At 39.6% G+C, this 26,644-nt stretch overlaps 1 protein-coding gene across 1 annotated transcript; it reads right to left on the reverse strand.

The window, feature by feature from the left end:
* Window positions 1-976: 976 nt before the first annotated feature.
* Window positions 977-14,635, reverse strand: insig2 (insulin induced gene 2). The gene is made up of 7 exons (XM_042495098.2): window positions 14,471-14,635; window positions 11,185-11,398; window positions 10,912-11,084; window positions 6,710-6,834; window positions 5,555-5,721; window positions 4,452-4,551; window positions 977-3,929 (listed from the first exon to the last, which is right to left on the reverse strand). Exons 2-7 carry the CDS (start codon window positions 11,304-11,306, stop codon window positions 3,888-3,890), a joined length of 729 nt encoding a protein of 242 aa, XP_042351032.1. The 5' UTR covers window positions 11,307-11,398; window positions 14,471-14,635; the 3' UTR covers window positions 977-3,887.
* Between the last annotated feature and the right edge of the window lie 12,009 nt (window positions 14,636-26,644).

Genomic DNA, 26,644 nt, shown 5'->3' on the forward strand with positions numbered 1-26,644 from the left:
CAGTATTGAGAAGCAGACTGAGTGCAGCCTGTGGATAGAGGTTTTCAGCAAAATGTATTTTAGCCGTATAAAAAAAGTCTACCTAAAAAATGAAGCGAACGCTTTATTGAGAATATTTCCACGGCTTCACCTCGCCGGCACACAGCCTTGTCCTTTAGCGCAACATTTTCCCAACCGAGGTACTTGGACAAAAGCCCAACTGTGCCATGCACTGAATGATGCTGCACGTCAGCTGTTTGGGTCAGAAAATGTTATTAGTGATGAAGCAAACGTCACATTTCATAAAATTCCACATGCTTGTGTTTTTTTACTAGGCTGTTCAATGAAATTAAAACTTGTCTCCAGTAACTGGCATTTCATCATCACTGATATAATGACTTTTGATTTTCTTGTATATCTTATCTCTTTATAAACCGCTAGGAGTCCGACCTGAACAGCTGACATGCAGCGTTACACAGTGCACGGCACAGTTGGGCTTTTGCGTAAGAATACAGAAGTACTACCGTTTAGAGAATATGGAGCCAAAGGAAAGACTGTCTGACTGCAAGGTGCAGCTGTAAATATATTCTCTATATAGCTTCCACTTAGACTGATAGGATATTTTTAGGTAGGCCTTTTTTTGCAATGGCTGAAATAAATTTTTCTGCTAACCTTGATTTAAAGCAGTACGTTGCTGAGCTTCTGGGGTGGTGCACTTCTCCTCCAAACTGGGAGCATGCTGACACCATCTGTATGTAACACTCTGACTGTAAGTAACTCATTCTGACCACTTTAAATAATGTGAACTATCCCTTTAAAAGTTTAAAGAAGTGGGTCTATGACTCCACTTTTACTATAATCTATTATTTATTTCTTCTCTGCAGATTTTTAACCTCACAAAACTCATCCTCCACCATCAGCTTCCTCCTCTGCAGGTTAACTGCTCATGTTAGTGTCTGCATGAGACATTTATCAGATGGACAGAAATCAGAGACAGTTACCAAAAGGCCATTGTCTTTATTATACCAACAAATTGCACATGTCCAGGTTTCAGAGGTGAGTGAAGTGAATGGAGCCACTCATCCCTGTTTATCCACTACATAATGAATCCTATAGGAAGTTAAATAACAAAGAAGGATTTCAGAAAAGTTACAGTCGCTGCAATGTTGATATAAAATATGCTACCCTCCTAAAAATGCATCAAAAAGGTTCCCCCATCATGTTTTTCAATATTGTCTAACCTACATCATGGCATATAACAAAACACTGTTTTATAGATTTAAATACTGTAATTCTAATTTGACCCAACATTTTGGAGTTTTTTTTATCACTATTTTTTTATAAAAATGTCCCTTGAATGATCCAGTCATCCCTCGCACAGACACAGAAGAGCTCCCTGTTTTTATGTATTCTGTGTTTTATGTACTAGTTTAGGGTTCTCGATCCAGCCACTCCACTAACACCTACTGCATACAGAGGAGACTTTAACACTGCTAAAACCTGTACGTGGGTTTGTTCTGTGGACAGTTAACGGTAATGCAGCTGCATTTAAATCACAACAAACAGCTCCTGCAGTGAACTATCAAACCAAGCTCAGAGTAAAGGAACACGTTTATGACTGTAACCTGTCAAATGTGCTTCAAAGTATATCAAGAGACTCATAACACCATATGTAACCCAGTACAAACACAATGCAAATATAACAGTATATGATGTTAGTTTGATGCTACTGTTTGTGGGTTATATCAGTAAATATTAATTAGACAGATTTAATTAGATAGGATCATACAAATGATCTTTACATACACCCAAGATAGTCTATTTGACTCTATAGGTTGTATCTGTCTATCTCCGTTATTTGCTATAACATATTTTAGGTCAGTGGTCCCCAACTGGTGGGTTGCTGTCCAAAAGTGGGTCGCAAGTCAATTTAAGTGACTGGTGAATGTGTAAAGTTAGTAAAAAACACACTTTATTTGAAGGTAACACTGAATCTACAGAACAGAGCTTTTATTTTTAAGTGTTGTTTCTGTTTATTCATCTAATATGATATATTTCTTATTTTTGTTTATATTTTGTGAAATGAAATTGAGTATGTGCTCATTTCTCTCATGTGTGGGCATTGAAACAATAACTTAAGAGAAATCTGGACTAGCCTTGTGCGGTATTAGAGTATACCAGGGTAATTAATTATCCTGAAGTTATGTTTTTTCAATACCGTCACAAATACAGGGACTCCTGTTACTATTAAACTCAATGTATTTAGTGCACAGCACGCACCACCAGAGCTCTGTCTCTGGTCTCTTCTGGTGGAACAGGCAGCTGAGCTGAAAGACATAGCGACATCTAGTGGTGAAGGGAGAAGTTACAGGACTGTGAACAGCTGGCGACCAGCAGGCACAGAGAGACCTTGGGGAATAACAGCATGTTTTTCACATCTAACTTAGTGAATTAAGGATTTATTCGGACCAAATCTGAGCTGGTGAATGTTGGAACAGTGGACTTACTGACTAGATTTGTATTTCTTTTATTCTTTTATTTCTTTTTTTAAAAAAAAAGTTTTATTTCTTTTCTGTTAATAAAGTTGAATCCAAAAGGTGTGCAGTTATATTTCTCTGTTTAATAAGGAAAATAGGTGTGAGTATTAACTTTCTTAACATTTTGTGGGTTTCTACTGTGTATTTATTAGTCTGAAAAGCTGAAAGTAGGTAGCGCATTCACCGTCAGGACAGGTGTGTCAGCTCCACACACTTTAACAGTCATATCATGCACCCCTATGGAATTTCAGGAATGAATGAATGTATAAAATATGTGCTGCTCAAGTCTGTTCGGGACCCCATGGCTGGATCTATTGGGAACCACTGTTTTTAAAGCTATTGTTCATAAGTGATACCCATCAAGTGCTAAGATGACAATAAGCTGGGTAATTTGGCATTCCTTCTGTTTTGGGGAAAACAAATGCTGCTTTTCACCCATTTTTTTAATCAGGAAACTGTGAAGGCTACAGATATGTATTTGGATAAATCTTACTTCCTGAAATTAAGAAACAATTTCCTAATATTATTGAGAATGTTTCAGGAAAAAAAAGTCTTACTGTGCTTAAAAACCAAGCCTGTGTTCATGTATGGATAAAACTCATCTCTTAAAACTGTAAATTACTGTCCAATAAGAGAGCACAGTCCTTCATGTATCCTTTGATTCTTTGGATCCGCCGATACTGAACATGTTGGTGGCAGGCAGGGCAGGTGTGGCTGTGAGGTCCACTGCAGGTGCACACTGACCTGTCCTCACAGCCAATGCAGACATGCATACACTACTCATCATCATTTCCTTTATCAAGACACTCTAATGTAGATAGAAGCTTATTACATACAATAAAAGGCCTGCTGTATAGATACATGTCTTTCTAGATATAAGTTAACTAGGCTGTGTGTTCTCCACTGATACATGAAGGATGTGAACGACTCAGGAGATAAGAGCAGACTTTAAAACTGATCCCCCGTGTCAGTGTGTTTGGCACAACTGAGCCAAAGGTTTCAAACATAGGAGCTGATCTTAAGAACGATAGATGCTTCACTGCTAATCCCTTCACAGGGAAGTTGAGATAAACTGCACCAAAGAAAAAAACACAAACACAACAAACTATTCAGCTCAGCTCAGCTCAGGCCGGTGGCTACCCCCAGCTCTGGATGGTCTGACAAGAGCCAATCAAAAATACTGTCTTGTACAGCAGAAAGCAGCAGGCAGCCAATCAGGAGCTCGGCTCTGGTTTGACGTGCCTCATCCTGGCTCGTCCAGGGCCAGCCAGTCCTGGCCTACGTTGCAGGCAGGTGTTCTGAGCCTGCCTCTCGCTCTGAGGAGGTGCAGAGTATATGTCCTTCTGAGCACAGTCCTGGTGGAGAGATCCCTCAGTCCTGATGGCTCTTTTCCTGAATGAATTTGTACTCATACTGAAAAAACAAACAAAAACACAACAGCGAGAAACAGTCAGTTACAGATCAGCGGTATCCACTTTAATGGCTGCTTTCTTTGAGTGAAGAACACTGTATGACACTTGTGTTACTTTACAGTCCGATTTAAAGAAGAGACTGACCTCCTCTCTCCTTACCAACCCTCAAGGCCCCTTAGATCCACCTCCGCAAATCTCCTCTCCACCAATAAATCTATCCTCTGCACCTCTGGGGACAGAGCCTTATCCAGGGCTGCTCCCAGGCTCTGGAACTCCCTCCCCAAAGAGATCTGTGACTCTGGAGTCCCTCACCGTCTTTCAGTCCCGCCTCAAAACCCATCTCTTCTCCTCTGCCTATTCCTAGCCCCCATCCCACCTTTTTTTTTGTTTGTTTTTTTTTGTTGTTGTTATTTTGTTTTGTAAAGTGACCTTGAGTTAAAGAAAGGCACTATAAATCAAATGTATTATTAATTCTAATTCAACAGAGTTTTAGCAAAATAGATTTACTGAGATGATTCCTTACCAAAGCAAGCTGCCGTCCTATGTTTCCCATAGTTATCACCCCTGCAAAGAAGATGCAAGGTAACCAGGAGCGAATATACAGGAAATCTGGAGAAGTATACCTGCACAAAGAAGAAGAGCATGAGAGCAACTCCTAATTCTTCTAACAATGAAGACCAAAATGAACCTTTCATCTCAGGTTTGGTCAGATTATCTTGGTTTGACTGACTGTTTAATAATAAGGTCAAATACACCACAACATTTAAGACAGCAACGTTTCTGAATGCCAGAAAGAAAATAAGACAGCTTTTTGTGACAAGTTCAATTTGTCATCAGAAACATACAACACCACTTTTAAAGTCAAACAGAATTACCAGTTTAAGTTTTTTAGCCCTCTGAAGCCTGGGCAAATAGTCTTGATTTGTTTCAAAAACATGGGGAGATGGCAATGTGCAACTTAATTAGAAATGACACAAAACTTGGCAAGAAATTTGTTTAAAAATGCAAGAAAATGACAAAAAATAGCATTTAAAAAACACACACACAAAAAAACTCACCAAAATGGAATGGAAGTGAACAAAAAAACTGTCAAAACTGCTTAAATTTATAATAATTTACAATAATTTTAAAAAACTACTTAAAATATATAATAATAATTTTGATAAATAGTTCTCTAAACATTTTTTCTCAGCTTTTATTTTTTTAAATAATTTCCAAATCAGTGCTCAATGCCTTTGTCCCCCATGTCTCTAAATCAAATGAATTTGCTCAGGGCTCAAATGTTTAAATACTTGTGAAAGGCATCTGAAGGCGGCACAAGGAAAGTGATGTCAGTCCAGGTTTTAAAGGGTTAAATTCTATTAACCTGCAAACATTTTTATTGATGATGTAACTACATACTGTACAGGTAACACCAGATTCTGACTGTAGACTGTACTGCAATAGAATATTCTGTAGCTACTGTAATCCATACCAAAGCCTTGACACACAATACTTACGTTGACTTTGGGGTTTTTTTTCATATCACCTGCATCTGCTTCTATTTCCTCCCTGTATATATTTCACTGTTTCATCCATTTGTTTCCACACCATATTAATACAAGAATTAGGTGTGAGGGAACTTACTGAAAGACTCCATTATAAACCAGAAGTTGTGTGGCCAGTGTTGCCAGCAGGGCGATGCTGACTCCCAGGCCGAAGCCGCTCCGGGAACGGTCAAACGTCCACCATAAACCAATGGAGAGTGCCGCCAGAGTCAGCGACAGCTGGACGTTGTTGGCAAAGTCCACTTTCTGATAGGGGTAGGGTCAAGGACCAGGCAGTCAACAGCTGGTAGTTTCAAACGTTGTTTACATAGCTGTGTTGGAGAGCAGGGCTGCTGTGAAAGATACATGTTCAGCTCTACCTTTAACCTATGAGGCATCAAATCAAGAGAACAAAAGCCTGCACTTACAGCAGAGGAATATTCCAACCTATCAAAGTCTTGGGAAAGACTGATTGTTTATCCCCTCATATTAAGGCCCTGACACACCAACCTGACAGTCAGCGGTCAGTCAATGTTGGGCCGTTGGTGAGCATCTGTCGCCATACTCACAGCAATATGTCCTTCACCACTGACAGTGAATAAAATAACTCTGACTGGCTGTTCAGCTCAGAACACAAGAAGAGAAATGGAAGTTGGGAAAGTAAACAAAGAGCTAAAGTCAAGAAGGAAACATTTCCTGATTGTTTGTGTTGCTGGTAAATGGACTGCACTTGTATTGCGCTTTTCTCATCTTCTGACCACTCAAAGCGCTTTCACACCTCACATTCACCCATTCACACACATTCACACACTGTTGGCCGAGGCTGCTATACACGATGCAACCTGCTACTCAGGAACCCTTCACACGCACTCACACTTCGATGGCGCAGCATCGGGAGCAGCCCTACTAATTTACCATTAACCAGCTGCCACAAAATATTGTTTGTCTCAGCCCAAGCAGCACACAAACATCAATCCAAGTTTAAGTCTGCACTACCCGTTTTAAAAAAAAGCCTGCATACACATGCTAATTTTAATGGAAAAGGTGTATTACAGGCTACCATCACCTGCTGGTATCAAATGGTATTTCCTCTCACATGTGCAGTACGTACATCCCGGATGGCCATCGGTTGTAGTCTTTGCAGTGTGTTCATGTGCTTTTTAGCCAAGACACTGGCCACATGAGGCAACACAGCAGGCATCAAGTGCTGAACAGAACAACAACAGACGCATAAAGCCCCCAACTTTAAGGATACAGCACTGGCGTGGTTGATACCCACAAACACAGCCACACAGCGCATCACACTGGACCACTCCCGCTTGAACTTGTGTGGCTCACCCAGACGGCTGTCGATGCATGGGTACAACAGCCCAATCATTGCTGTGGGGGAAAAGAGAGAGACAATAAAACAAAACAGAAAAACAAGAGACAACATCAGCAGCTTTCACTACTGTCATGGCACAGTCAACATGTCTGCTGACATTGTTCCTGAGAAAAGGCATTCAGATAGCATCCGTGCTATTCTGACCGTACAGCCACACAGCCATGGAGGGATTACTGAGTGAGCCGACTGGACCCAAAGGGTAAGGGGGCCCCACCAGAGTCTCCATTTGATGTGACACAAATCAACCTCAAAGAGACTCAATATGAATGCAGAGAGAGGGGTAACACATGTAAAAATGTTTGAGGTGGTGATACTTAATTGCTTCTGTTAAATATGATCTAATATTAGTCAGGTCTCACATTTCATTTGTTGGCCAACCATTTTTTTGACAATGAGCCAATCAGCAATACAAATTAAAGCAAACTGTGGCTGTACATAGAATATATAGAAACAGGATGCTACTTTACATAGAGTTGTAGAGTCGTTAGTTTAGGTCAACTGATTTGAATCATGTTTTTCCCCACTTCAAGGACAGTGTCACATGCTTTATGTGAATGCATAAATGAATGAGTATGATGAATCTGAATGTGTTGAATGTACTTCAACGGAAATTGCTAATTAGTTTATTTCTTTGCCCAAAAGGTAGCCAAAAAGCCAATTTCAGACTCTGCTATTAAGTATAATGGAAAACAGTAATGCAATGCAGTGATCTGCATCACTGCAGATAACCTCTAACCTAACTAATGTGGCTTCAAAACAAATTAATTCTGCACTGTCAACAAAATGCAGTAGACCTTCCCTGAGGGACAAAGTGTAGTATGTGTGTTAGCAACAAGTGGAAGCGACGGGCTCCTGCAGGAGGCGCGGTGTGTCTGGGGAGGAGGAGAGCCTCGGGCTGTTGTGCTTTGTGCTGAGCCGCTTGGGAACAAGCGGCACTGCGCTGCATTTCAGTCCACAGCTCTACACCCAGGGGACAACATTTCAATAACGCTGGCTAGTCGAGCCTGGTGGGCATGTTGTGCATTCACACGGAAGGCTGAGTGAAGTGTGTGTGCAGACTGCTGTATGTATTCTCTTATGTAACAGCATAAAACTATTCTGCAATAATATTTGTTCAGCTCAGTACTTTCATTAATGTTGGTGTCGACATAATACAGATCAAGGTCATCATTACAGTTCTGCTGTCTGCAGGTCTTATAGTAAGGCTGCACTCATTTGTAATGAGGTGTATGAAGGGGTGGGTTTCTTATGGAATCTTAAAGTATGGTTTTGGTTTTTTGATGTCGTCCTCTTACACTTCTATATTATTTTTATTGTTTTCTACTGCTTTAACTCTTTATTTTTCTTAAATGGATTCATTCAGTTTTTTAACTGCTGTGTGAGATCTGCCAGCCCTATCACTTTTATTCCTGTTAGTGCTGTAATCTTGTTGACCTCATGTATACTTTTTGTTCTTGCCTCTTAGTTTGACTGTTTTAGCCCTTTCGCTGTTTGGCATGTTTGTCTATGTTTATTTTAATGTTCCCTGAGTTGCTGCCTTTGCTTGTCAAAGCACTTTGTAAACAACTGTTTTTAAAGGTGTTATAAAAATAAAGTTATTATTATTAGTAGTAGTATATTTTGCGTCAGGATTTGATTCATAATCCATCTGCAGCTCAAAACTGATTCTTGATTTATTACATATAAAGGTCGGCACTTTTTTCTGGCTCTTAGTCTAGTGCATGGTGTACTAAACCATTCACTCGTGTGTAGGGTTGGGGAAAAAACTCAATACAGCATAATATCAATATTTTGTAATATTTTCCTATTGATGCACACACACCAAGTATTGTTTTTTTGTTAAATAAAATATAAATATTGCAAATACAAATTTGTCGTGTGGTAGCCTGCTAGAATAATAAAATCAACATTATTAGCAGCTGAGGTAAAATATCGCAATAAAAGCCTATTGCAATATATGTTATCACAAGACACAGCATATACAGCGTACCCCAGCATGTTTAAAATCACAATAAAGGTCGTGATGATATCACATTGTGGGCCTTGGGTGATTCCCACCCCTGCATGTAGGTTGTGTGTAGGCAACTGAAATACAGGCAGCATCAAACTTGACTAGTTGTAAGATAAGTGATCTCTATAAGGGATAAATGAACAAGACAAAGTGCACTAGAGTGCACAGACTTTAATTGAAAAAGTTAACTGCAATTACTTTTGGAAGCATATTACAGTGTTCTGTCTGTATGATTAAAGTTAATTTAAAGTGCAATTTACTGAGTTGGTCTGTGTGCTCTGAAGTCAGAGTGCTTCACCATGCCATTAATGACTCCACAAGTATCCACATTGTCTCCACTCTTCACTGCAGTGCTAGTACAACAGTAAGCCCTCCTATTCAACAGCTCTGTTGGAGGGCCACAGGTCTTTTGAAATTACACTTTTGGTTGAAGTTTTGTAAAGGGTTGCTGTTAGCAGTTAGCTGACTGCCACGTTTACACTGTGCCTTCACATACAGTTCTCTTTTTGTTCTGCCTACATCACATTAGTAACAACATGTCCATTTTATAAATCTATGAACAGATAAGAATCACAACTTCTTATTTTTTAGATGCTGTTTAGAATTTAAACTAATTGAGAAAAATATGAAACAATCTGTGGCACCTCCACTTATAACAAATTGTCTTCAATAAGAACAGCAGTTTGCAAAAGCTGCCATCTTTTAATTGACAGAGACAATTTTGTGTCAGCATTAGGAGGGCTGTCTCCAACAACTTTTCTAACTTTTACAATACACAATTCAACATTCCTTTTCACTTCACACAGTGGTTAACCAGCTGTGTGCAGGAGAGAAAGCAGAGTTTGAACTTTTCTCTCAAGCTCTCTCTTTTTATTCTTTACACAACTCTTTCAGTCACTTTTCATGTGTACAAACATGTGCAACACTATGGATGCCTTCAAGTGGAGACTATCTGGAAATGGACACTTTTATACTTCAGCAAGTAGCATCATCAGTTCCCAAACACTTACTGAGTATTGCTCAAGAAAAAGTTATGTAACACAGCAGTAAACATGTTGTCAGCATTAAATTTAGAATGAGTTTGTATTTAGAGGCAGCTGTGGCTCAGAGGTTGAGCGGGTCGTCCTCTAATCCGCAGGTCAGTAGTTCAATCCCCGGCTCCTCCGGGCAACATGCCGAAGTATCCTTAGGCAAGATACTGAACCCCAATTGCTCACGATGGTGCATCATCGGAATGTTAGTGTGTGTGAATGATTACTGAGTAGCAGGTGGCACCTTATGCAGTAGCCTCGGCCACCAGCGTGTGATTGTTTGTGTGACTGGGTGAATGTGACAGTGTTAAAGTTAGTGTTAAAGCACTTTGAGTGGTCAATAAGACTAGAAAAGCACTATACAAGTATAGTCCATTTACCATCAGCATAACATTGAACTTAAATTGCGATTTGGATTATATTAACATGCCGAGTCAGTCAATGTCAGCAGTTAACAATTATGTAATGTGTGAATCACTAGTTTCATCACAATACTGTATCATATTGTTTGTTTGGATAGTGACATGATATTTGCTGATATCACAAAGTCTGCCACGATACAACTGCGATGCTATTCATTTCAGTAAACACCCTTGTTGTCGTCTTCTTGGCTGGTGCTAGGCCCCCTGGCCCTGTTTGAATGTTTAGGAAAGTGATGTGATTGGATGGAATTGGTTATTCAAAATAAAGGATCATCTCATAGATGATGATAGGTATCCATGTTTTCCCTTTACATCAATGGCAATGGATCATTGATCATTGAATCAATATAGAAATCCAGATATATGTATCCTTACATGAGTATTCAAACCTCAGTGGATATTGATGTGGCCATCTGAGCAGACTCTTTTCAGTACTCAGAGTTATTAAGTAATTTTGCTATATGCTACATGAAAGGCCTTCATGGCAGAACTCTAAAGGACCTCTCTCAGAACACTTCCCCCTTCTCTCCTTTCCTCTCACTTAAAAATGTAGATGAAAACAAACCAGACAGGAATTGTTTCAAAACAATGCGGGGTGTGTTCATGTACCTGAGGCCGTGCCACAGCAGGGAGGCACCCACCAGGCTGAGGAGAAGATACTGCTGATGACGTCGGGGGGAAAGAGAGTGACGTTTCTCTGCACCTGAAGTAAATTTAGCACCAGGGCCAAGAAGACACCCACGGAGAACAGCATGGCCCCTCGGATCATCAGGTTGGTGGTCCTATGATGCAAAGCAAAAGGAGTCAAACATGTCCCTGCCTTTGGTCATCATGTTGTTCCTCTTAAGATGAGCTAATGTGAGGAGAAGACGCGGAGCTAACCTGTTTGTGATGACTGAGATATAGGGACCCCTGGAAGGCTGTGGTGTCTGCCCGGGCCCCGACCACTGCTGCTGGCCACTGGTCACTGCACTGTCGCTCATAGCTGTCAGTGTTAGGGACATTCGTAGGCCTCAGTCAGGAAAAATTTGGAACAGCTTGTGACGACTTTATCCACCAGTGAGTTCAGTGTCCTCCCCCGACATCCCAGAACAAGCTGCAAAACAAGGACAGGTACGGAATCAAGTAAAAACTGGAGTATCCACCCTAGACCACAGCTTACATCGTGCCATTTCAGTGATTATAGACAGTCAAGTAAAAACTGGAGTATCCACCCTAGACCACAGCTTACATCGTGCTATTTCAGTGATTATAGACAGTCTCTATACACAAACATACACTGAATAGACAAAACAGTAAAACCTCTGGCTGAATAACACTGATCATCTTGTTCTAATGCAGCATTCTGCTGGGAAACTTGGCTCCTTGTATTTATGTGGATGCCACCTGACATGCTCCACCAACCCAAACACCATTGCAGACCAGGTTGCCCAACATGGCAACAGCACTCCCTGATGGCTGTGTCCCCCCATGGCCCAAGGAACAAGACACAGAGGTCAATGCATTGAACTGGCCTCCAAATGCACAGGATCCCAATCTGACCAAGCATTCGTGGGACGTGCCAGTACCCCAGCGGTCCCTCCACTTCAGGGTGGGGCCTTCTTGGATCAGACTTGGCTCTGACCTTTCAAAACCTCTGGGCTGTCCTGTGATGCCTGGCACTACGGTGTTGGTGGGGGATCCTTTAGGTCTTGAGGTGGAGTACCAGCACATCCCATGGATGCTCGGTCAGCTTGGGATCTGGGGATTTTGGGGGCCAGGTTGATGCTTTGAACTCTCCTCGTAACTCATACTTTATGCAATAGAAAGACACAATACTTTTGAAACTGGTGCGACATGGCCAGAGAAAACAGTGAAAAGGACTGTGGCATTCACTTTTTCTCAAGAGGAAGTAAACCTACAAGTACCAGAATGCACAGTGCTGCACCAGAACAATAAACGCTCTTGGTGGTCGGTAATGTACTGCAAACTTGACTGTTTGTCATAATGGCGGCTGGCTGGTTACAAGGGATCTAACATTACAGTTAATAGCTAAAACAAGTTTCTGAGAACATTTAAGGTGAGAAATAAGCAACTCGGTAACGAGATCTTGGTTTATATTTGATCAGAGCTGCTTAGTTTTGCTGTTTGATCTCTGATTTTCAGCCTCCATTTTTCCTTGCATGAAGCAGTATGATGGCGACTTCCTGGTCACAAACTCTCACTATTTACAGCTAAAGACAACATTAAAATATGTTCAGAAAACATTTAGGTAAGAAATAGTAAAATTATCTTAGTTTACACTCAATCAGCACTGCCTATGTTTATTCTCTGATCAGAGTTGATCTGAGTTTGAGAGAGGGAAAGACAGTTGTACGGGTCTGTATAATGATACAATTCTATACTTTTTGTATCCATGGGTAGCTGGTAATACAAAATCGCTAAACTACAGCCTGTAGTTTAAGCAACAGCCCAACAACCACCATGACCCCACTGAATGACACGTTTTGCTGCACAGACAACAGGGAGATCCAGGCACTGGTTAGATAGAGGGAAGTTCAGTTGAAAACATACTACTCACATTGTTTTGATACAAAGCTGGTTAAAAATCAGCCAAGTATCCCTTCAATTAATGCTCATTTAGACCCATTATTAATGTTGTTGGGCTACTGCAGACTGAATCGGCTGTGTTACCTTCATATAACTCTTAAATATCCTGGGAAACTGGCTCTTTTGATAGTAAAGGTTGCCAAACACTGGCTTAGGGAAACTAATGCAATCAGTCCTGCAATAGCTCCTGCCTTCTGTAAAGGTTGCACTGTTCCATTTCATCCATACATTTTTTTGTTTTGCTTTGGGTTTTCTTTTTTTGTTAGTGTTTCACAACTTCTTGCCTGTATATAATAGCTACTTGCAGTGGTATGATGTAACAAAGTAATAATACTTCATTACAGTCCTGAAGACTTTTTGGGTGTTTGTATTTTACTTGAGTTTTTATACTTCACTTTTATACTCCACTACATTTCCCCTCAGCATTTTAGTTGGTTACTTCAAAACAGGGAAAGGGAGGGAGGTAGGGAGGGATGGACAGACTGAAAAACTGAATATTGCTCTTTATATCCTTTAAGTGGTGAAGACCTTAAGCAGCTCCAGAATTTGTCACTAAATGAGAACACTTCTCATGTCCTCAGGGGATACTTGTCCACTGCCGTCAGAGAAGTCATGTCATTTCTATGAAGGCCCAATAATGGGCATAGACCTTTTCACAGCAGACATTTTGACATGTCCGAGTAGGAAAAGCACAGGTGTATTTAATGACATTTCTGTTAATTATGATGTAATTCATTGCATAACCTTCAATGAGGTATTTCTCTTAGTCCATTTGGGTTTCAAATCCCTCTGGTACCTAGATTTTTTCTGTATTCTTTTTTACCTGTTTTCTGTTACTGTTTTTAATGGTACAAATGAATGAATAAATAAATAAATACAAATGAGCCCTTGTTAATATTCACAGTTGCATCTGTATTTTTCCTGCTCGGACAAGTAAAATGTCTGCTGTGAAAAAGCTTCATTGTGCAGTGTTCACAATGTCTCAATGTGAGACAGTGTTTAAAAAGTTAACATTATGGTACTATTTGATGATACTGATGCCTCTAAGCTGCACCACGTTTCCATCAGAAGACACGTTGTATTTTATTAAAATAATGATGAGGTGACGTTAATTTAACAAAGCGTTGCCTCAGTGTGTCTCTCATGATACACAGGGAGCACACTCTGAGGACAGCACCTCATGTTACTGTGTGCTCATCTCACCAACTTTAACACGCAGTATAATTTAAAACTTTAATTTTCTGATAACTTAGCTATTAATGGGTTGCTTTTAAACAGTAAGCACTGTATAGCAATCAACTGGCTACCGGGACGAAGCAGTCAAACCGCTAATCACTGAGCAGCATTTACAGGTCTTTGACTGCTGACTGCTTCTGAATAAGTTCAACCGACGACTAAACAACAAAACGACAGTAAACGGTAAAAGCCACTAAGCAGTTGTGACAGCGACGCATATGCTAAGTTAGTTAGCCTGACGTTAGTTTGCTAGCCTGATTATATGTAACAGCTAGCTTAACAGCATTTGTCATTTAAAGCCACCCATCGTAGCACACGGGCTGAGGTTAAAGATAACTCTTACCTTATGTTAAAGACACGTCCCCATACAGTTGGACATTTCAAATGTCATTAAACACAGCTCAGCTCATAACACCAGGCTGCCATTCAGGGAAATTTAATTAGCATTCTGCTTCTCTCCCTGTTGAGACTACTTCCGGCTAGAGGATGAATGAACACCGAACACCAATCGGCGTCTATAGGCATGACGTAACCACGTTACAAAAAAAACTGACGTGTCACGTGATTAGTGTTCACGGCGACCTCACTTTGATACATCGCTGGTTCACGGTCCATCGATTAGAGATACTCTCAAAGATACTCCAACAAAAGAATTTATGTCTGCTCTAGTCACAAACATGGCTCGTAAATGTTACATGTCAATGTCATTAATTAAACAGGAAAACTGAGTAATACTCGAAATATGGTCTTTTTCAGTAGTATTTCGAAGGAAACTATGATATTTTCTCGCAGTAAAAACAAACATGTATCTTGTCCCTGTCATGTCTTCACCGAGAATAAAAAAAAACAATATTTTTTTCTTTACATTTTTTTATTTCCTTTGGGATGTAATAAAAAAAATCCATGTTTTTTTCCCTTTTGTTTTGTTTTGTTTAACAGACCCAATAGTTTGTTTTTGTTGTTTTTGTTGTTGTTGTTTTTTAATTATAGACCAAACAATTGAGGTGGCAGTCTATGGGTAAAACCGAAAAATAATTATGCATGCAGTGTGTTACGTAGACAAACATACATCAATTTGTTACCATGGATTTAGTAGAATTAGCAGTACTTGTATTATTTCCAAAAATCTGTTCAGTAAGACCTCTGAAACTAACATGTTGATAAAATATGCTTACTTTTGAAAATCCCGCCACACAGAGCCCTAATGTTTGGTGTGCCTTTTGTTTTTGTTACTTTGTTGTACTTTTAGCATAAAACACCTAAACTGAATGGTAGAGATGGCTCAGCCAGGTTGAGCTGAATTCAGTACATGTTTGATGAAGATAGTGAATAAAATGGGCTCTCCTTAACAATTGAACAGAATGATAAATGGCTAATAAAAACTCTCTGAAAGGCTAGGGCAGCGTTTCAGCTCTCAGCCACAGAAAATCAACAGCCGTATGCTGCAGGCAAGTCATTCCTCTCTCTCTCTCTCTCTCTCTCTCACACACACACACACACACACACACACACAGGTTACTCTGTTTTTTCTGCAACATATTTGATTTGCTCTTGTGGTCTAATAGGCTTACAGAGATGCATAGGTGAGAAAGTCACAGTGCAGAGTGGATCACTTTAATCCTCAGTCCCATTTACACTACATTTTGTATTCAACATGCTGAGGCCTGCTGCTCATGATGGGGTTTCAGGGATTATATCTGGCTACACAATAGTTTGAATATAAACAGACTATCCATGCTCTCTCGTTCCAGCATAGCTCAGAGTGAACATGATCATGGTTAACATGATCACACAGCCTCTGCTGATGCAAAACAAACTGAAAGAAGCAGAAAGAAAGACAGAAAAAAGGCAACACGATGCTAGACTTGTTCTTAAAACCAATTAGAGCTACACAGGATTTTCCTCAAAAACAATTTATAGACTCACACAAAAGTAATCCCCCTCAATTGAGTGTGTTTACATGGACAGGAATAACTTGTTTATGTGTTTAAGCATGTAAACACCATATTCTCTTTATGAAAAACCACATGCTAGCTCGAGTAGCCTACTCTTTAAGAAAGCTGGACATATACACTGAATGTTCTGACTATGATCATAATTAGGATAAGCATCATTAACAGATTATTCATGTCCATGTAACAACACCCAGTCATCACTATGAGCCACCCTCAGAGTGTGGCAGTGTATCCATCTGCAGACACTCTGCACTCTGCATGTTTTTTGTTGTTTTTTTTTTATTATGCTGGGTTTGGGAACTTCTTGGGCACAGTGTGCAGGTAAGGTAGGGACTTTATTTAAAAAAAAAAACAACAACAACATTCAGGTGCAGAATCATAAGCAACTTTCATCCAAGAGCATGTTGTAATAGTAAATGACATTGAATCTGGGGCTGACTTTACTTTTGCTGGCATTTTTTTTTTTTGCAAACAATAACTGACAATTCTGCATGCTATATACCTTTAATTTTTTATTTCTATATTTATTAAAAGTCTGGCTTGAAGTAAAGTTATATTTAAAAATATCTTTAACACTAGAATTTAGACTTTGTATTGATTTCACTCTCTTGAACTATATGCTTTTAGACAAAAGTTGTTATGCTGTCAAATTATGCTGTCAAATATATATATATATATATATATATATATATATATATATATATATATATATATATATATATATATATATATATATATATATATATATATATTAAATAAGAAGAAATTAAAGGACATTTTGATCAAAGTTTTACATACTTGACACCATAGAGTAATATGATAATATGATTTACAGAACATATATTAACACAGTTTAATAAATAATTGAAATGTCACACTGTTTTTGCAATTAAGTTTGGTTAGTGATTGGTCAAAACTCTTTTGTGTGCAGACTTGGCTATGGCATATGTGTCATATTGTATAATCATACAAACTGTTGTGCATTTGCACAAAAATGACAAAAGATGCCTAGTTATGCAGAATAAGAGGAGGATATCTTCCTAAAAAGATAAACCAAACAATAAAAAAGAGCATCCATTACAAGCCTCATCACTGACATTTACAGTTTGTAATTTTCCGTATTTTCTTTAGAGTCAACAAATCAACACTTACATAAATCACCAACATGTTAGTCCATCTCCCAGTACTTTTTCACCTGCCTGCCTGTTCTGTGGTGACCCCAAAATCTTTGGTTCCGACCCAGCTGGCATCAGACGTCAATATAAGAAAGATGCTGCACTCATCTGACAGACCATAAACTCACTTGGGATGAAAATCAGAGATTATTGAGAATATTCTAAATGTCTAGCAATGTTAGAATTTATAAGATATTTTGCAGACACCTGGTTTTGTTCTGCATACCTCACTACTAATTGTCATTATTCTATGTCAAGATGACGTTGGCATGAGTCGTTTGGAAGACGCTGGATTGTAGTTACTTAACAACAACTTAAAAGCTGTCTTCAGTATTTTTTGTCAAATGAAAGTTGCCATTAGACTTTGTCCTGACATTGAATTTAGGTCACCCAACTTCACAACCTGTATTCAACCAAATATTAACATCTGACAGTGTGGTCAGCAGGCTATAAACACCTCACGAATATGTAATTAATTGCAAAAAAAATGCTCGTAATTTTCCTCAAAGCTGCTTGCTGTAGTTTTTAAACAGCGATTAATTCATATACAGTGTGTCTAGTGCGTATTTAAGGTGTGTGACTGAGTCAAAATAAAGTGTGTTCATAGTAATGCAGAAACATGTAACCCAGTGCAACAGCAGGCAGGTTTCCATTAACCCTAAAATTACACAAATTGAAACGGTGAATATAAAATATGCCTAATGGAAACACATCTATATTGAAAAAATTCCTATTTGTTGCAAAAAAAAATTACGCTCACATGAGGTGGTACTTCAGATGATTAAAAAAAGCCATATTTCACAAATCTGCAATGAGAACACTTTTTTGGCTTTTCTAGTTCACATGATGCTATGGCTATGTGATTGTCAGTAGGAACTGGCTCCCTCGTGATGCAGCAGGAGCTACAAGAGGTCGCATAACTCTTCAAAAGTTGAGTGGATCATCTGGAAATTTGGAATCCACAAATCGTGGATTATCACCTCCTAGAAATTCCTCATATGTGGCCACTCCCATGTATAAGGGGCCTGCCTTTCCATCGACTATCGACATCTAAAACAGAGGTTTTAGTCATCGGTCCTGAAGGCCAGAAAGAGAGACTTTTACCAAAGTTACAGGCTTTTAGAACATTACAATCTGTAACAAATCTGGGTGTGATTTTTGACTCTGAGCTTACTTTTATCCCACACATCAAAAACACAACAAAAATTGGTTTTTATCATCTAAAGAACATAGCCAGAGTCCGCCCGTTTCTCTCTCAGGCCAGCACGGAGGTACTGATGCATGCTTTTATCTCTTGTCGTCTAGATTATTGTAATGCCCTGCTCTCTGGTCTTCCCAAAAAGAGCATTTCCAATTTACAACTATTGCAGAACTCGGCCGAGTGCTGGCGAGGACCAGAGGGCGGGAGCATATTACACCGGTTTTAAAATCGCTTCATTGGCTCCCGGTGCGTTTCAGGATTGATTTTAAGGTTCTTTTACTTGTTTTTAAGTGTCTCAACGGTCTTGGGCCTTCTTACCTAACTGAGCTGCTTTTACCTTATCAACCCTCGCGGACCCTGAGGTCCTCCGGCACTGGCCTTTTAACCATACCACAAGTTAGCTCTAAAAGAAATGGGGAGGCGGCTTTCAGTTACTATGGCCCCCGTCTGTGGAACAGCCTCCCGGAGAACCTCAGGATCACAGACAGTGTTGAGGTTTTTAAAAAGAGGCTCAAGACCCATCTTTTCAATCAGGCTTTTAACTAACTAACTAACTATTTATTTATTTATTCAACTTTTTTATTTTATCTTATCCCACTGTTTTAGTCTCCCATTTATTTATTTATCTAATTATTAGCGGTTATAACCTTTAAACTATTTTACTGTGCACTTGTATTCTTTGTCTTATTTTACTGTTTCAGTCCCTTACGTTCTTAGCTTTTATGTTCTTTACCTTATTTTATTGTGTTAGTTTTTAGCTCCAGTGTTTCCTTATCGGGGCCTACCGGACTGGGAGTGGTCTCTGGTCCACCATTGGGGGTGCTGTACCGTGGACTGTTTCGGCCCGGGTGGCTAGAGGGCTCGGCATCTTGGTGCGGGCACTCCTGTCCGCCCGGGTTGGGATGGTCTCTGTGGCGGCACCCCGGCGGTGCTGGACCGTGACCTCTCTCAGTGAGGTTGGCCCCCAAAGGTAGCTTCTCCCTCGCCTCAGGTCTCAGTGCCTAGCCATGTCTCTTTAGTAACAATTGGTGTGTGTTGGTGTATGTGTGCGTGTGTGTGGGTGGTAAGGGTGGATGTTCGGGTGCCTTTGCGAATATGTGTGGGAATATCTACATGATTGTGTGTGTGTTGTTGCGTACGTATATGTGGGGGTGGGAGGGTCAGGCTGTCTGTATTTTTCTTGATTTTCATTGATGTTTTTCATTTCTGTTATTGTTTTTAATCTCTGTTAGGCACTTTGTGTTACTCTTTGTATGAAAAGTGCCATACAAATAAAGATTTGATTGATTGATTGATCCATCACCATGGTTACTGTAATGTTAACTCCAGAGGAGAAGTTGCAGAACATCACTCAGTGGAAACACAGTCATCTCGCAATTGTGTTCTATCAACATTTCAAAAATAACGTTTTAGTAAGTTTTAATAAGTTTTAGGCAGATCTGCATTGGAAACCTAATGTGATTCACACTCAAAACCTGTTCAGAGACATGCATTCATTGTTAGTTTGGCTCTGCATATCAGATTTGTGCACAAAATTAAAAAAAAAAAAAAAAAAAGAGTATCCCCTGTCCTGAGCAAATAATCATTTTTTCACATTCTTTTATGTTGTCAAATCTTTTAAAAAAAACCTTTTTTCATTTTGAACAGTTTTGTTTTGAACGACTGGCCCATAGCTACAACCTCACTATCCTCAGATCCAGGCGGCTACAGTGATTCATTTACGCTTTTGCCATTTATTTTGAATATAGTGAGATGACTCGACAGGTTCTCTGCACTGTACTGCTCTCAGTCCCATGGGAGACTCACTTAACCCTAATAATTAGAGTGATAAAGGAAGTGTGGTACGTAAGAGGAGGGTATGGGGGCTTTCGATTAGTTGTCAAGGGCTACTTGGAGGCCCCCTGACGAAGCCAGAGAACAGCCAGGGATTCAATTCATCATCCTGCCTGTGCCAAACGCTAAGGGCCTTTTCATTATCAGACCACTGAGTCCCACTGTCGGCTGCTTCGGTATAAACGTGAGTGATGGCATGCGCGGGGTGGTGATGGAGGGGTGGGGCCGAGCCCTCGTCGTAAATGTCATCCCCATTGGAGCGTTGCAGGTCCCGGCTCCAAAATAATAGGCCCTGTGACCTCTCTGTTGTCTATAATTAACCTCTAACCCCCTTCTTCCCTGCCTCATCCGCCAATCCCCAGGCAGCCATGATGTGGGAGATGCTGTTTGCCAAGCCGCGGCTCCGGGATCTCTCACCATGCACACCAGGCGTAAATTGGGAAAAGGGTGTGGGAGCAACAAAAGAAAATGGCTGCTGCGCGCATGCTGCAGTGAATGTGTCACAGGTTTGGGATGACCTGAGCACTCTGCAATTTGAGGCCTGTTTGAAACCTGAGCAAACTAGTGTAATATCTTTGAAAAAACACACGAGAAAAGGCAATGACCAACTTGACAAGAAAGCTCCCACAAAGTTCAAGAAATTAGTAAAAAAGTGACAAGAAAAGGGTGACAGGTAATGAAAAAATGAACTCAAAATTATTTGACAATAAAGGGGGAGAAAAATATCAAAAAAACATGGGACAAATGTCCACAAAACTACATCTGTAGTTTGTATAATTCTATATAAAAAATTATGGCACAGAAAAAAAATAACATTCATAGTAAAAATTTGCAAACAACATTTAAAATTTTAAATAATTTAAAAATAATTTCATATCACTTTGTGGGCAATTTTTATTTATTTATCTATTTGCTCATTTTCTTGTATCTTTTTTGCTTATTTCTTGCTCATTTTTGGGCCACATCTTGTTAAGTTGTTCATTCCCTGCTTCCCATGTTTCTGAGAGAAATCAGACCCATTCCTTAAGGTTTCAAAGGGTTAAATCTTTTAAAAAATGTAGAGAAGGAGTCTTGGTCATACTGGCACACAAGAATGTAAAATCATTTGTTTTTATCTTCAAATCAAAATAAAGACTGACTTCCATTTCCTTTATATGTTTTTGTCACAGCAGAGTTTTATTTTCATTGTGTCCGTTACAACATCCTCCACCCACAGGGCACGCTGCAGAAAAGTGGAGGTCCCCCTCACAATGAATGTTTGACATTCTCTCTCTGTGTACCTGTGTGCTTGACATGCTCTGAATCTGCATTAAGCACAGCTGTGCCATGTCTCCAGCAGCAAGGGAATAGCCAAGTTTGGACAGACAAGCTCTGCTAAGAGCAGAAAAGAGAAATGAGCTGGAGAAAACAGGTACCTCCTCTGTGCAGCCATACTGACATTTAACACAACAATGAAGCATCCAACAAGCAAATTGTGGCAGAGGTAGGAGTTGGCTAAATAACCCCAAATCACAATAGAAAGTCAAATGATCCCTAATGGCTGGAGCTGACATCTGTACATGATGACATTTTGAGGACGCACACACAGACAATTGCAGGAGAAGAATCAGACAACGAGGAAATGAGACATAGAATGAGGGAGCTTCTCTGTGTCTTTAAAGGCATCTCTCATCTTCAGCTTGTGGAAAACAGAGAGGAGTCATTTGCACGATTGTCTGTGCAATTTCTTGGGACTATGAGGAGGAAAATGCAAATACCCTGTTGCTGGCAGCACCACGGAAGCTATGCCAGCATGTGTGTGGCATATTGAATGATAATGACAAAGCGGGCTGTATCCCCTGTGAGCAAGCCTGCGGAACAATGATTACAGATTGGCCGGTGTGTCCTTAGCATCACAAGGGAGTCTGATTCTAATGCTAATCAGAGCTGCTGCCCATTGAAATATATCTGTAATTGCAAGGCAGGAGGAAATAAGATGGAATATCCCAGTTAGGCTGTAATTGTATAATGAAGCCCTGCTTATTTTGATATTTTAGCCCACAGGAATTCATAGTGACTTCTGGCAGGCTTAACCTATTGCACCACCTGCTGGCCTCAGGCTGCTACAAGGGTGATACAAGCTTATTTTGTTCTAAGGCACTTAGAGGCAATTATCCGCCGCCGGGCGTAAAATGTTGATGTATGAGCTTGACTGTATTCTGTGTTATTCAATTTGTTATTTGAGGAGGAGAGTGTTAAAGATGCTTCATCTTCCTCGGTTAGTTAGATCATTCAGGCACATGCTAATCCAGTCTCACTGTAAAATCTGACAAGTTGATTTTACTTCAAATAATCTTGGAAATTGACTGCCTTAAATTGTTAAGTAAAGTAAATGTAACTATTAACCCTCAGGGGCTGTTTGGTGCATTTTACACACTTTTCAGTTCTTAATTTTTTGATACTTTTGACTGTATTTATGCATATAGTATAAATTTAGGCAAGATTGTGAGTGTGAGTTTTTGTTTAATCTTGAAATTCCCTGCTCAGCCACTACAATAAGTCTAAAATGCGACCGTGGAAACTAAATTGTTTCATTCATACAGTTAAGTGCAAAAAATGTTCCATTGAAACCCATTCAAACTGACATTTTTGATCCCACGGTCATCAAAGCATAAAAACATGACTTGTATTATTTCTGGGCCTTGGAATTTCTTATTTTTATTATTTTCCACTTCATGGTGTCATTTTCTTAACTATAGTTAGCATATGGAGAAAAAAGATGATATTCCCATTAGGTGCACTGTCACAATTAGTGTTGCTGCAAATATCCCAAGCTGTGATAGTAAAAAAATAATAATTTATTTGCATGCGGAATATTCAAAATATTTTTTTCTCATGTAAAATAGTGGCATCATGACAATAACCTGGAATTTATAATTTATAATTTTGAAAATTAATTAATATTTGATGTTTATGATTAGGACTGATGTTGGTTAAAACATAAACTCAATGAAAATAAAAAATAATATGAATCTATAATATTTTTTAAAGCTTCCTTTTTGAAAAGTGCATTTTGTGCTCAGGGCAATACAGGTGTGAAATATTAAAGTGGGCCCTACGGGTTAAATTATGAAAGCTGTAGAGAAAACAAACCATTAAAACAGGTGGGCAGGCACACATGAAATGATTTGGCTACTGCTGTTTGCTCAAATCTGTGCTTGAAAAACAGCAGACTACATATTGTTCATGCAGGAAACACAGATTTTTAAAAATGTTTTTAAAAGAGGATTTTGCTGACTATGCAGTTAAGAGATCTGCCAGTTCTGTTTTGTTAACATGTTTAAGAAAATACAAATATGATTGACTAGTATGCAACCAGCAGATCAATATTACTGTATTTTAAGTACACTTACCCATTAGATCTCAAGTAAACATACATTAAAACTAATAGTTATATTTACCTACATTTTTCAAGGCAGTCGGTTTCCTAGATAGTTTAAAATCAAACTGTCAGATTTTACAGTGTACACATGGCACACCTTGTGGGATTCAGGTTCTACCTCTCATCCCTCCCTGCTCCTTCAGCCTGCATCAGTCACACTGTCTCCCCCCACCTCTCCTCTTTCAATGTACTTTATTTTCATTCCGAGGAGAGAAACAAGAAGGAGAGCCGAGGCACAGTGATGCTCAGCTGCACACTCAATGTAGGTTAATGGAAGGGAGGAGAGTCTGAGCTCAGGCCCGCTCCCATTGGCTGTCCGGCGACGTGCAGCTTCTCCGCAGCACAACCTGTCACTGTTAATCAGGGGCCATCTCTTAACAGCCAGCCAGGGCTATCGGAGAGGTGAGCCCATTGCTATTCAGGACGAAACAGATGATAAATCATTTGTACATAATTAGTGCTCAGCAAGGTTACAACTGACACGTATTTTCATCTTAATTAGGAGGGAAATTTGTTCCATTAATTTAATTTGGTGCGCATGAGCGCCTCTGCACCTAACTAAGTTAATCTTACACCTGTCAGGGTGGGAATGGAGTTGGGCCTTGGATTACAGGGGAAATGGCTAAGAGTCCTCTATCAGATTGTTTCACACACAGACCTCCCAGCATGTAGGACTGTACTGAAGCCACAGAGAAATAAATCTGCAGCTTTCAACATTTAGTGCAGTGTGTGACACAAAGTCACTCATATGTCAATTTAATTCCACGCTGCTGTTCTTTAACCCATTCAGATCCCTCATCCATTCCAATGAACCTGACTTTTCTACAAAGCCTAGATCTGTGATTACTGTCATCTGACACCACCCACTTATTTGATGGGATGTCTGTAAGCCAATCACAGTGTTCCACATCATCTACAGTCGACCACTGTAGAGCCATGCCCCTTTTTAACAAGCATGGCTGACCGTGAGGAAAGGAGGGAACGTTAGGCCCGTTTTATCCATTTATCATATTGTTAAAGTGCATAATTTGTATTTAAAGTAAACATGAGATGTTATATTACTGATACATGTCAAAATACCATGAAAGACTTACAGCTTTCACTTAGGAGTGTACATTCGCTTACTTGGTAGAGCAGGCACCCTATATATAAAGGCTATGTCCTCGCCACAGTGGCCACAGGTTGGACTCCAGCCCTGGCCCTTTGCTGCATGTGCATTCCCTCTCTCTCCCTGTTTCACCCTAGTCCTGCTCTGTCTAATAACAGTGAAAAGGCCCAAAAAAATAATTCTTTAAAAAATATCTGTCCATTGAAATGGATGCTAGATCTAAATGTCACCAAGACAAAATCATGTTTTAACAGGGAAATACTGTTAAAATTTGATTTTCTAATGATTCAGCCAACTTTCAATGCATCTTTTTGATTATGTTGACAGAATATTCATCTCTGGAGGTTTTCCACATACTGTTTTCAGAAGATACTTTTGAAATTGAGAATATGTTCAGTCACAGTGACAAAAACAATATCATAATAGATATGTAATGTGTCATTGATATGAGTTAATCTTTTATGGAAATAACTATTGAAAAAAGGTCTGTTAAGACCATTTATTGTCATTTTTACCATATTTGTCTATTGAATATATTTTATGGACAGAAGAAAATTGAAAACTTTTTTTAAAAAACTTAATGATTTATGAGTGCATTTAGAGTAGAAAAATCATCATTAAATTTTTTTTTGTATTTGCAACATAACTGGGTTCTAAACAGGTTAATTAGAATGGAATAACTGTGGATGAGGATAAATGCAGTGAGTCCTCTTGTCCTCTGCAAACACGCTGCAGAAACCGACCAGGGAATAAAACAGAAGTCAGTATTGCATCTTCAGTGCTTTGCAGTCAACCAATAGGGTAGGCATAAATGCTCCTTCATCCTCAAACAAATATTTAAGCAGATCTCATAAATGGGCATTACAGAGAAAAACATGTTTCATCACAGGGGCTGTAGGCCACCCCCCCCATTAAAGCCGCAGCAGCCTTCATATATTTCAGCAAGAATCACTGTCTGATCTCGTTGCAGTCCAGCGGGCAGGAGGAAGTCCAAGGACTAGGTCTCTTTTCATTGCTGAGAGCTGTATGAAGCTGTAGTAATTGCCCCAAAGAGGTGGTTCGATAGAGAGGAAGATGGAGAATGACTGATTTAGTAACTATAAGCTTTCTAATGGAATTCTCCCCTGCCTCTCGGGTACTCAGGCTGACAACCATTACCTGAACTGATGCATAGTCCATTACGGGATCCCCTGCTTTAATAGAGTGTCCATCATGTGAAATACAGAGATGTCAGGTGCCAAAGCATGCACTCTTACCCATATGTGAAGGTTTAACCCAACTCTAATAGCTTTTCTTTTAGACACTGCTGAATAGACCTTACAAATGCATTGAAAATCAACAGAGAAGGAGAAGGAGAGGCAAGTGGAGCACAAACTTGTAAGGTGCTGTTGTTAGATGCTGTATGACTCATAACTGTGACCCTCTCCCTCTGTCAGACAGAGCAAGAGCAGCTTACACACTCTGCTGCTGAATGAAGTGTGACCAGGCTGCAGCACGTCTGCAGACCTGCTGCTCAGCCGGCCGCAGCTCCTTACATCATTCATATAGCTCTCAGTGACACATTTTGATCCAACAACTTGTAAACATTTTATGTATAAATGAAAAGTGGATTTTATTCGTGTAACTGCAAAAGAATTAAACAGAAATGTGAACGCAATAGAATCGCAAATGATGCCGACGTCAACTACTACCAAATATTATCCAAGAGCTGTTTCAAATGAAAGGAACTTACGCGATTTGAGAGGAAATTTTATGTTCAAGAAACAATTAGTGAGGCCTGACACAAAATATCACTGTATTACAGTCTGAGAGGGGAGTTTACAG

The sequence above is a fragment of the Plectropomus leopardus genome, chromosome 10, assembly GCF_026936395.1.
Source record: "Plectropomus leopardus strain MGB_pleo_1.0 chromosome 10, ASM2693639v1, whole genome shotgun sequence".
NCBI lineage: Eukaryota > Metazoa > Chordata > Actinopteri > Perciformes > Serranidae > Plectropomus > Plectropomus leopardus.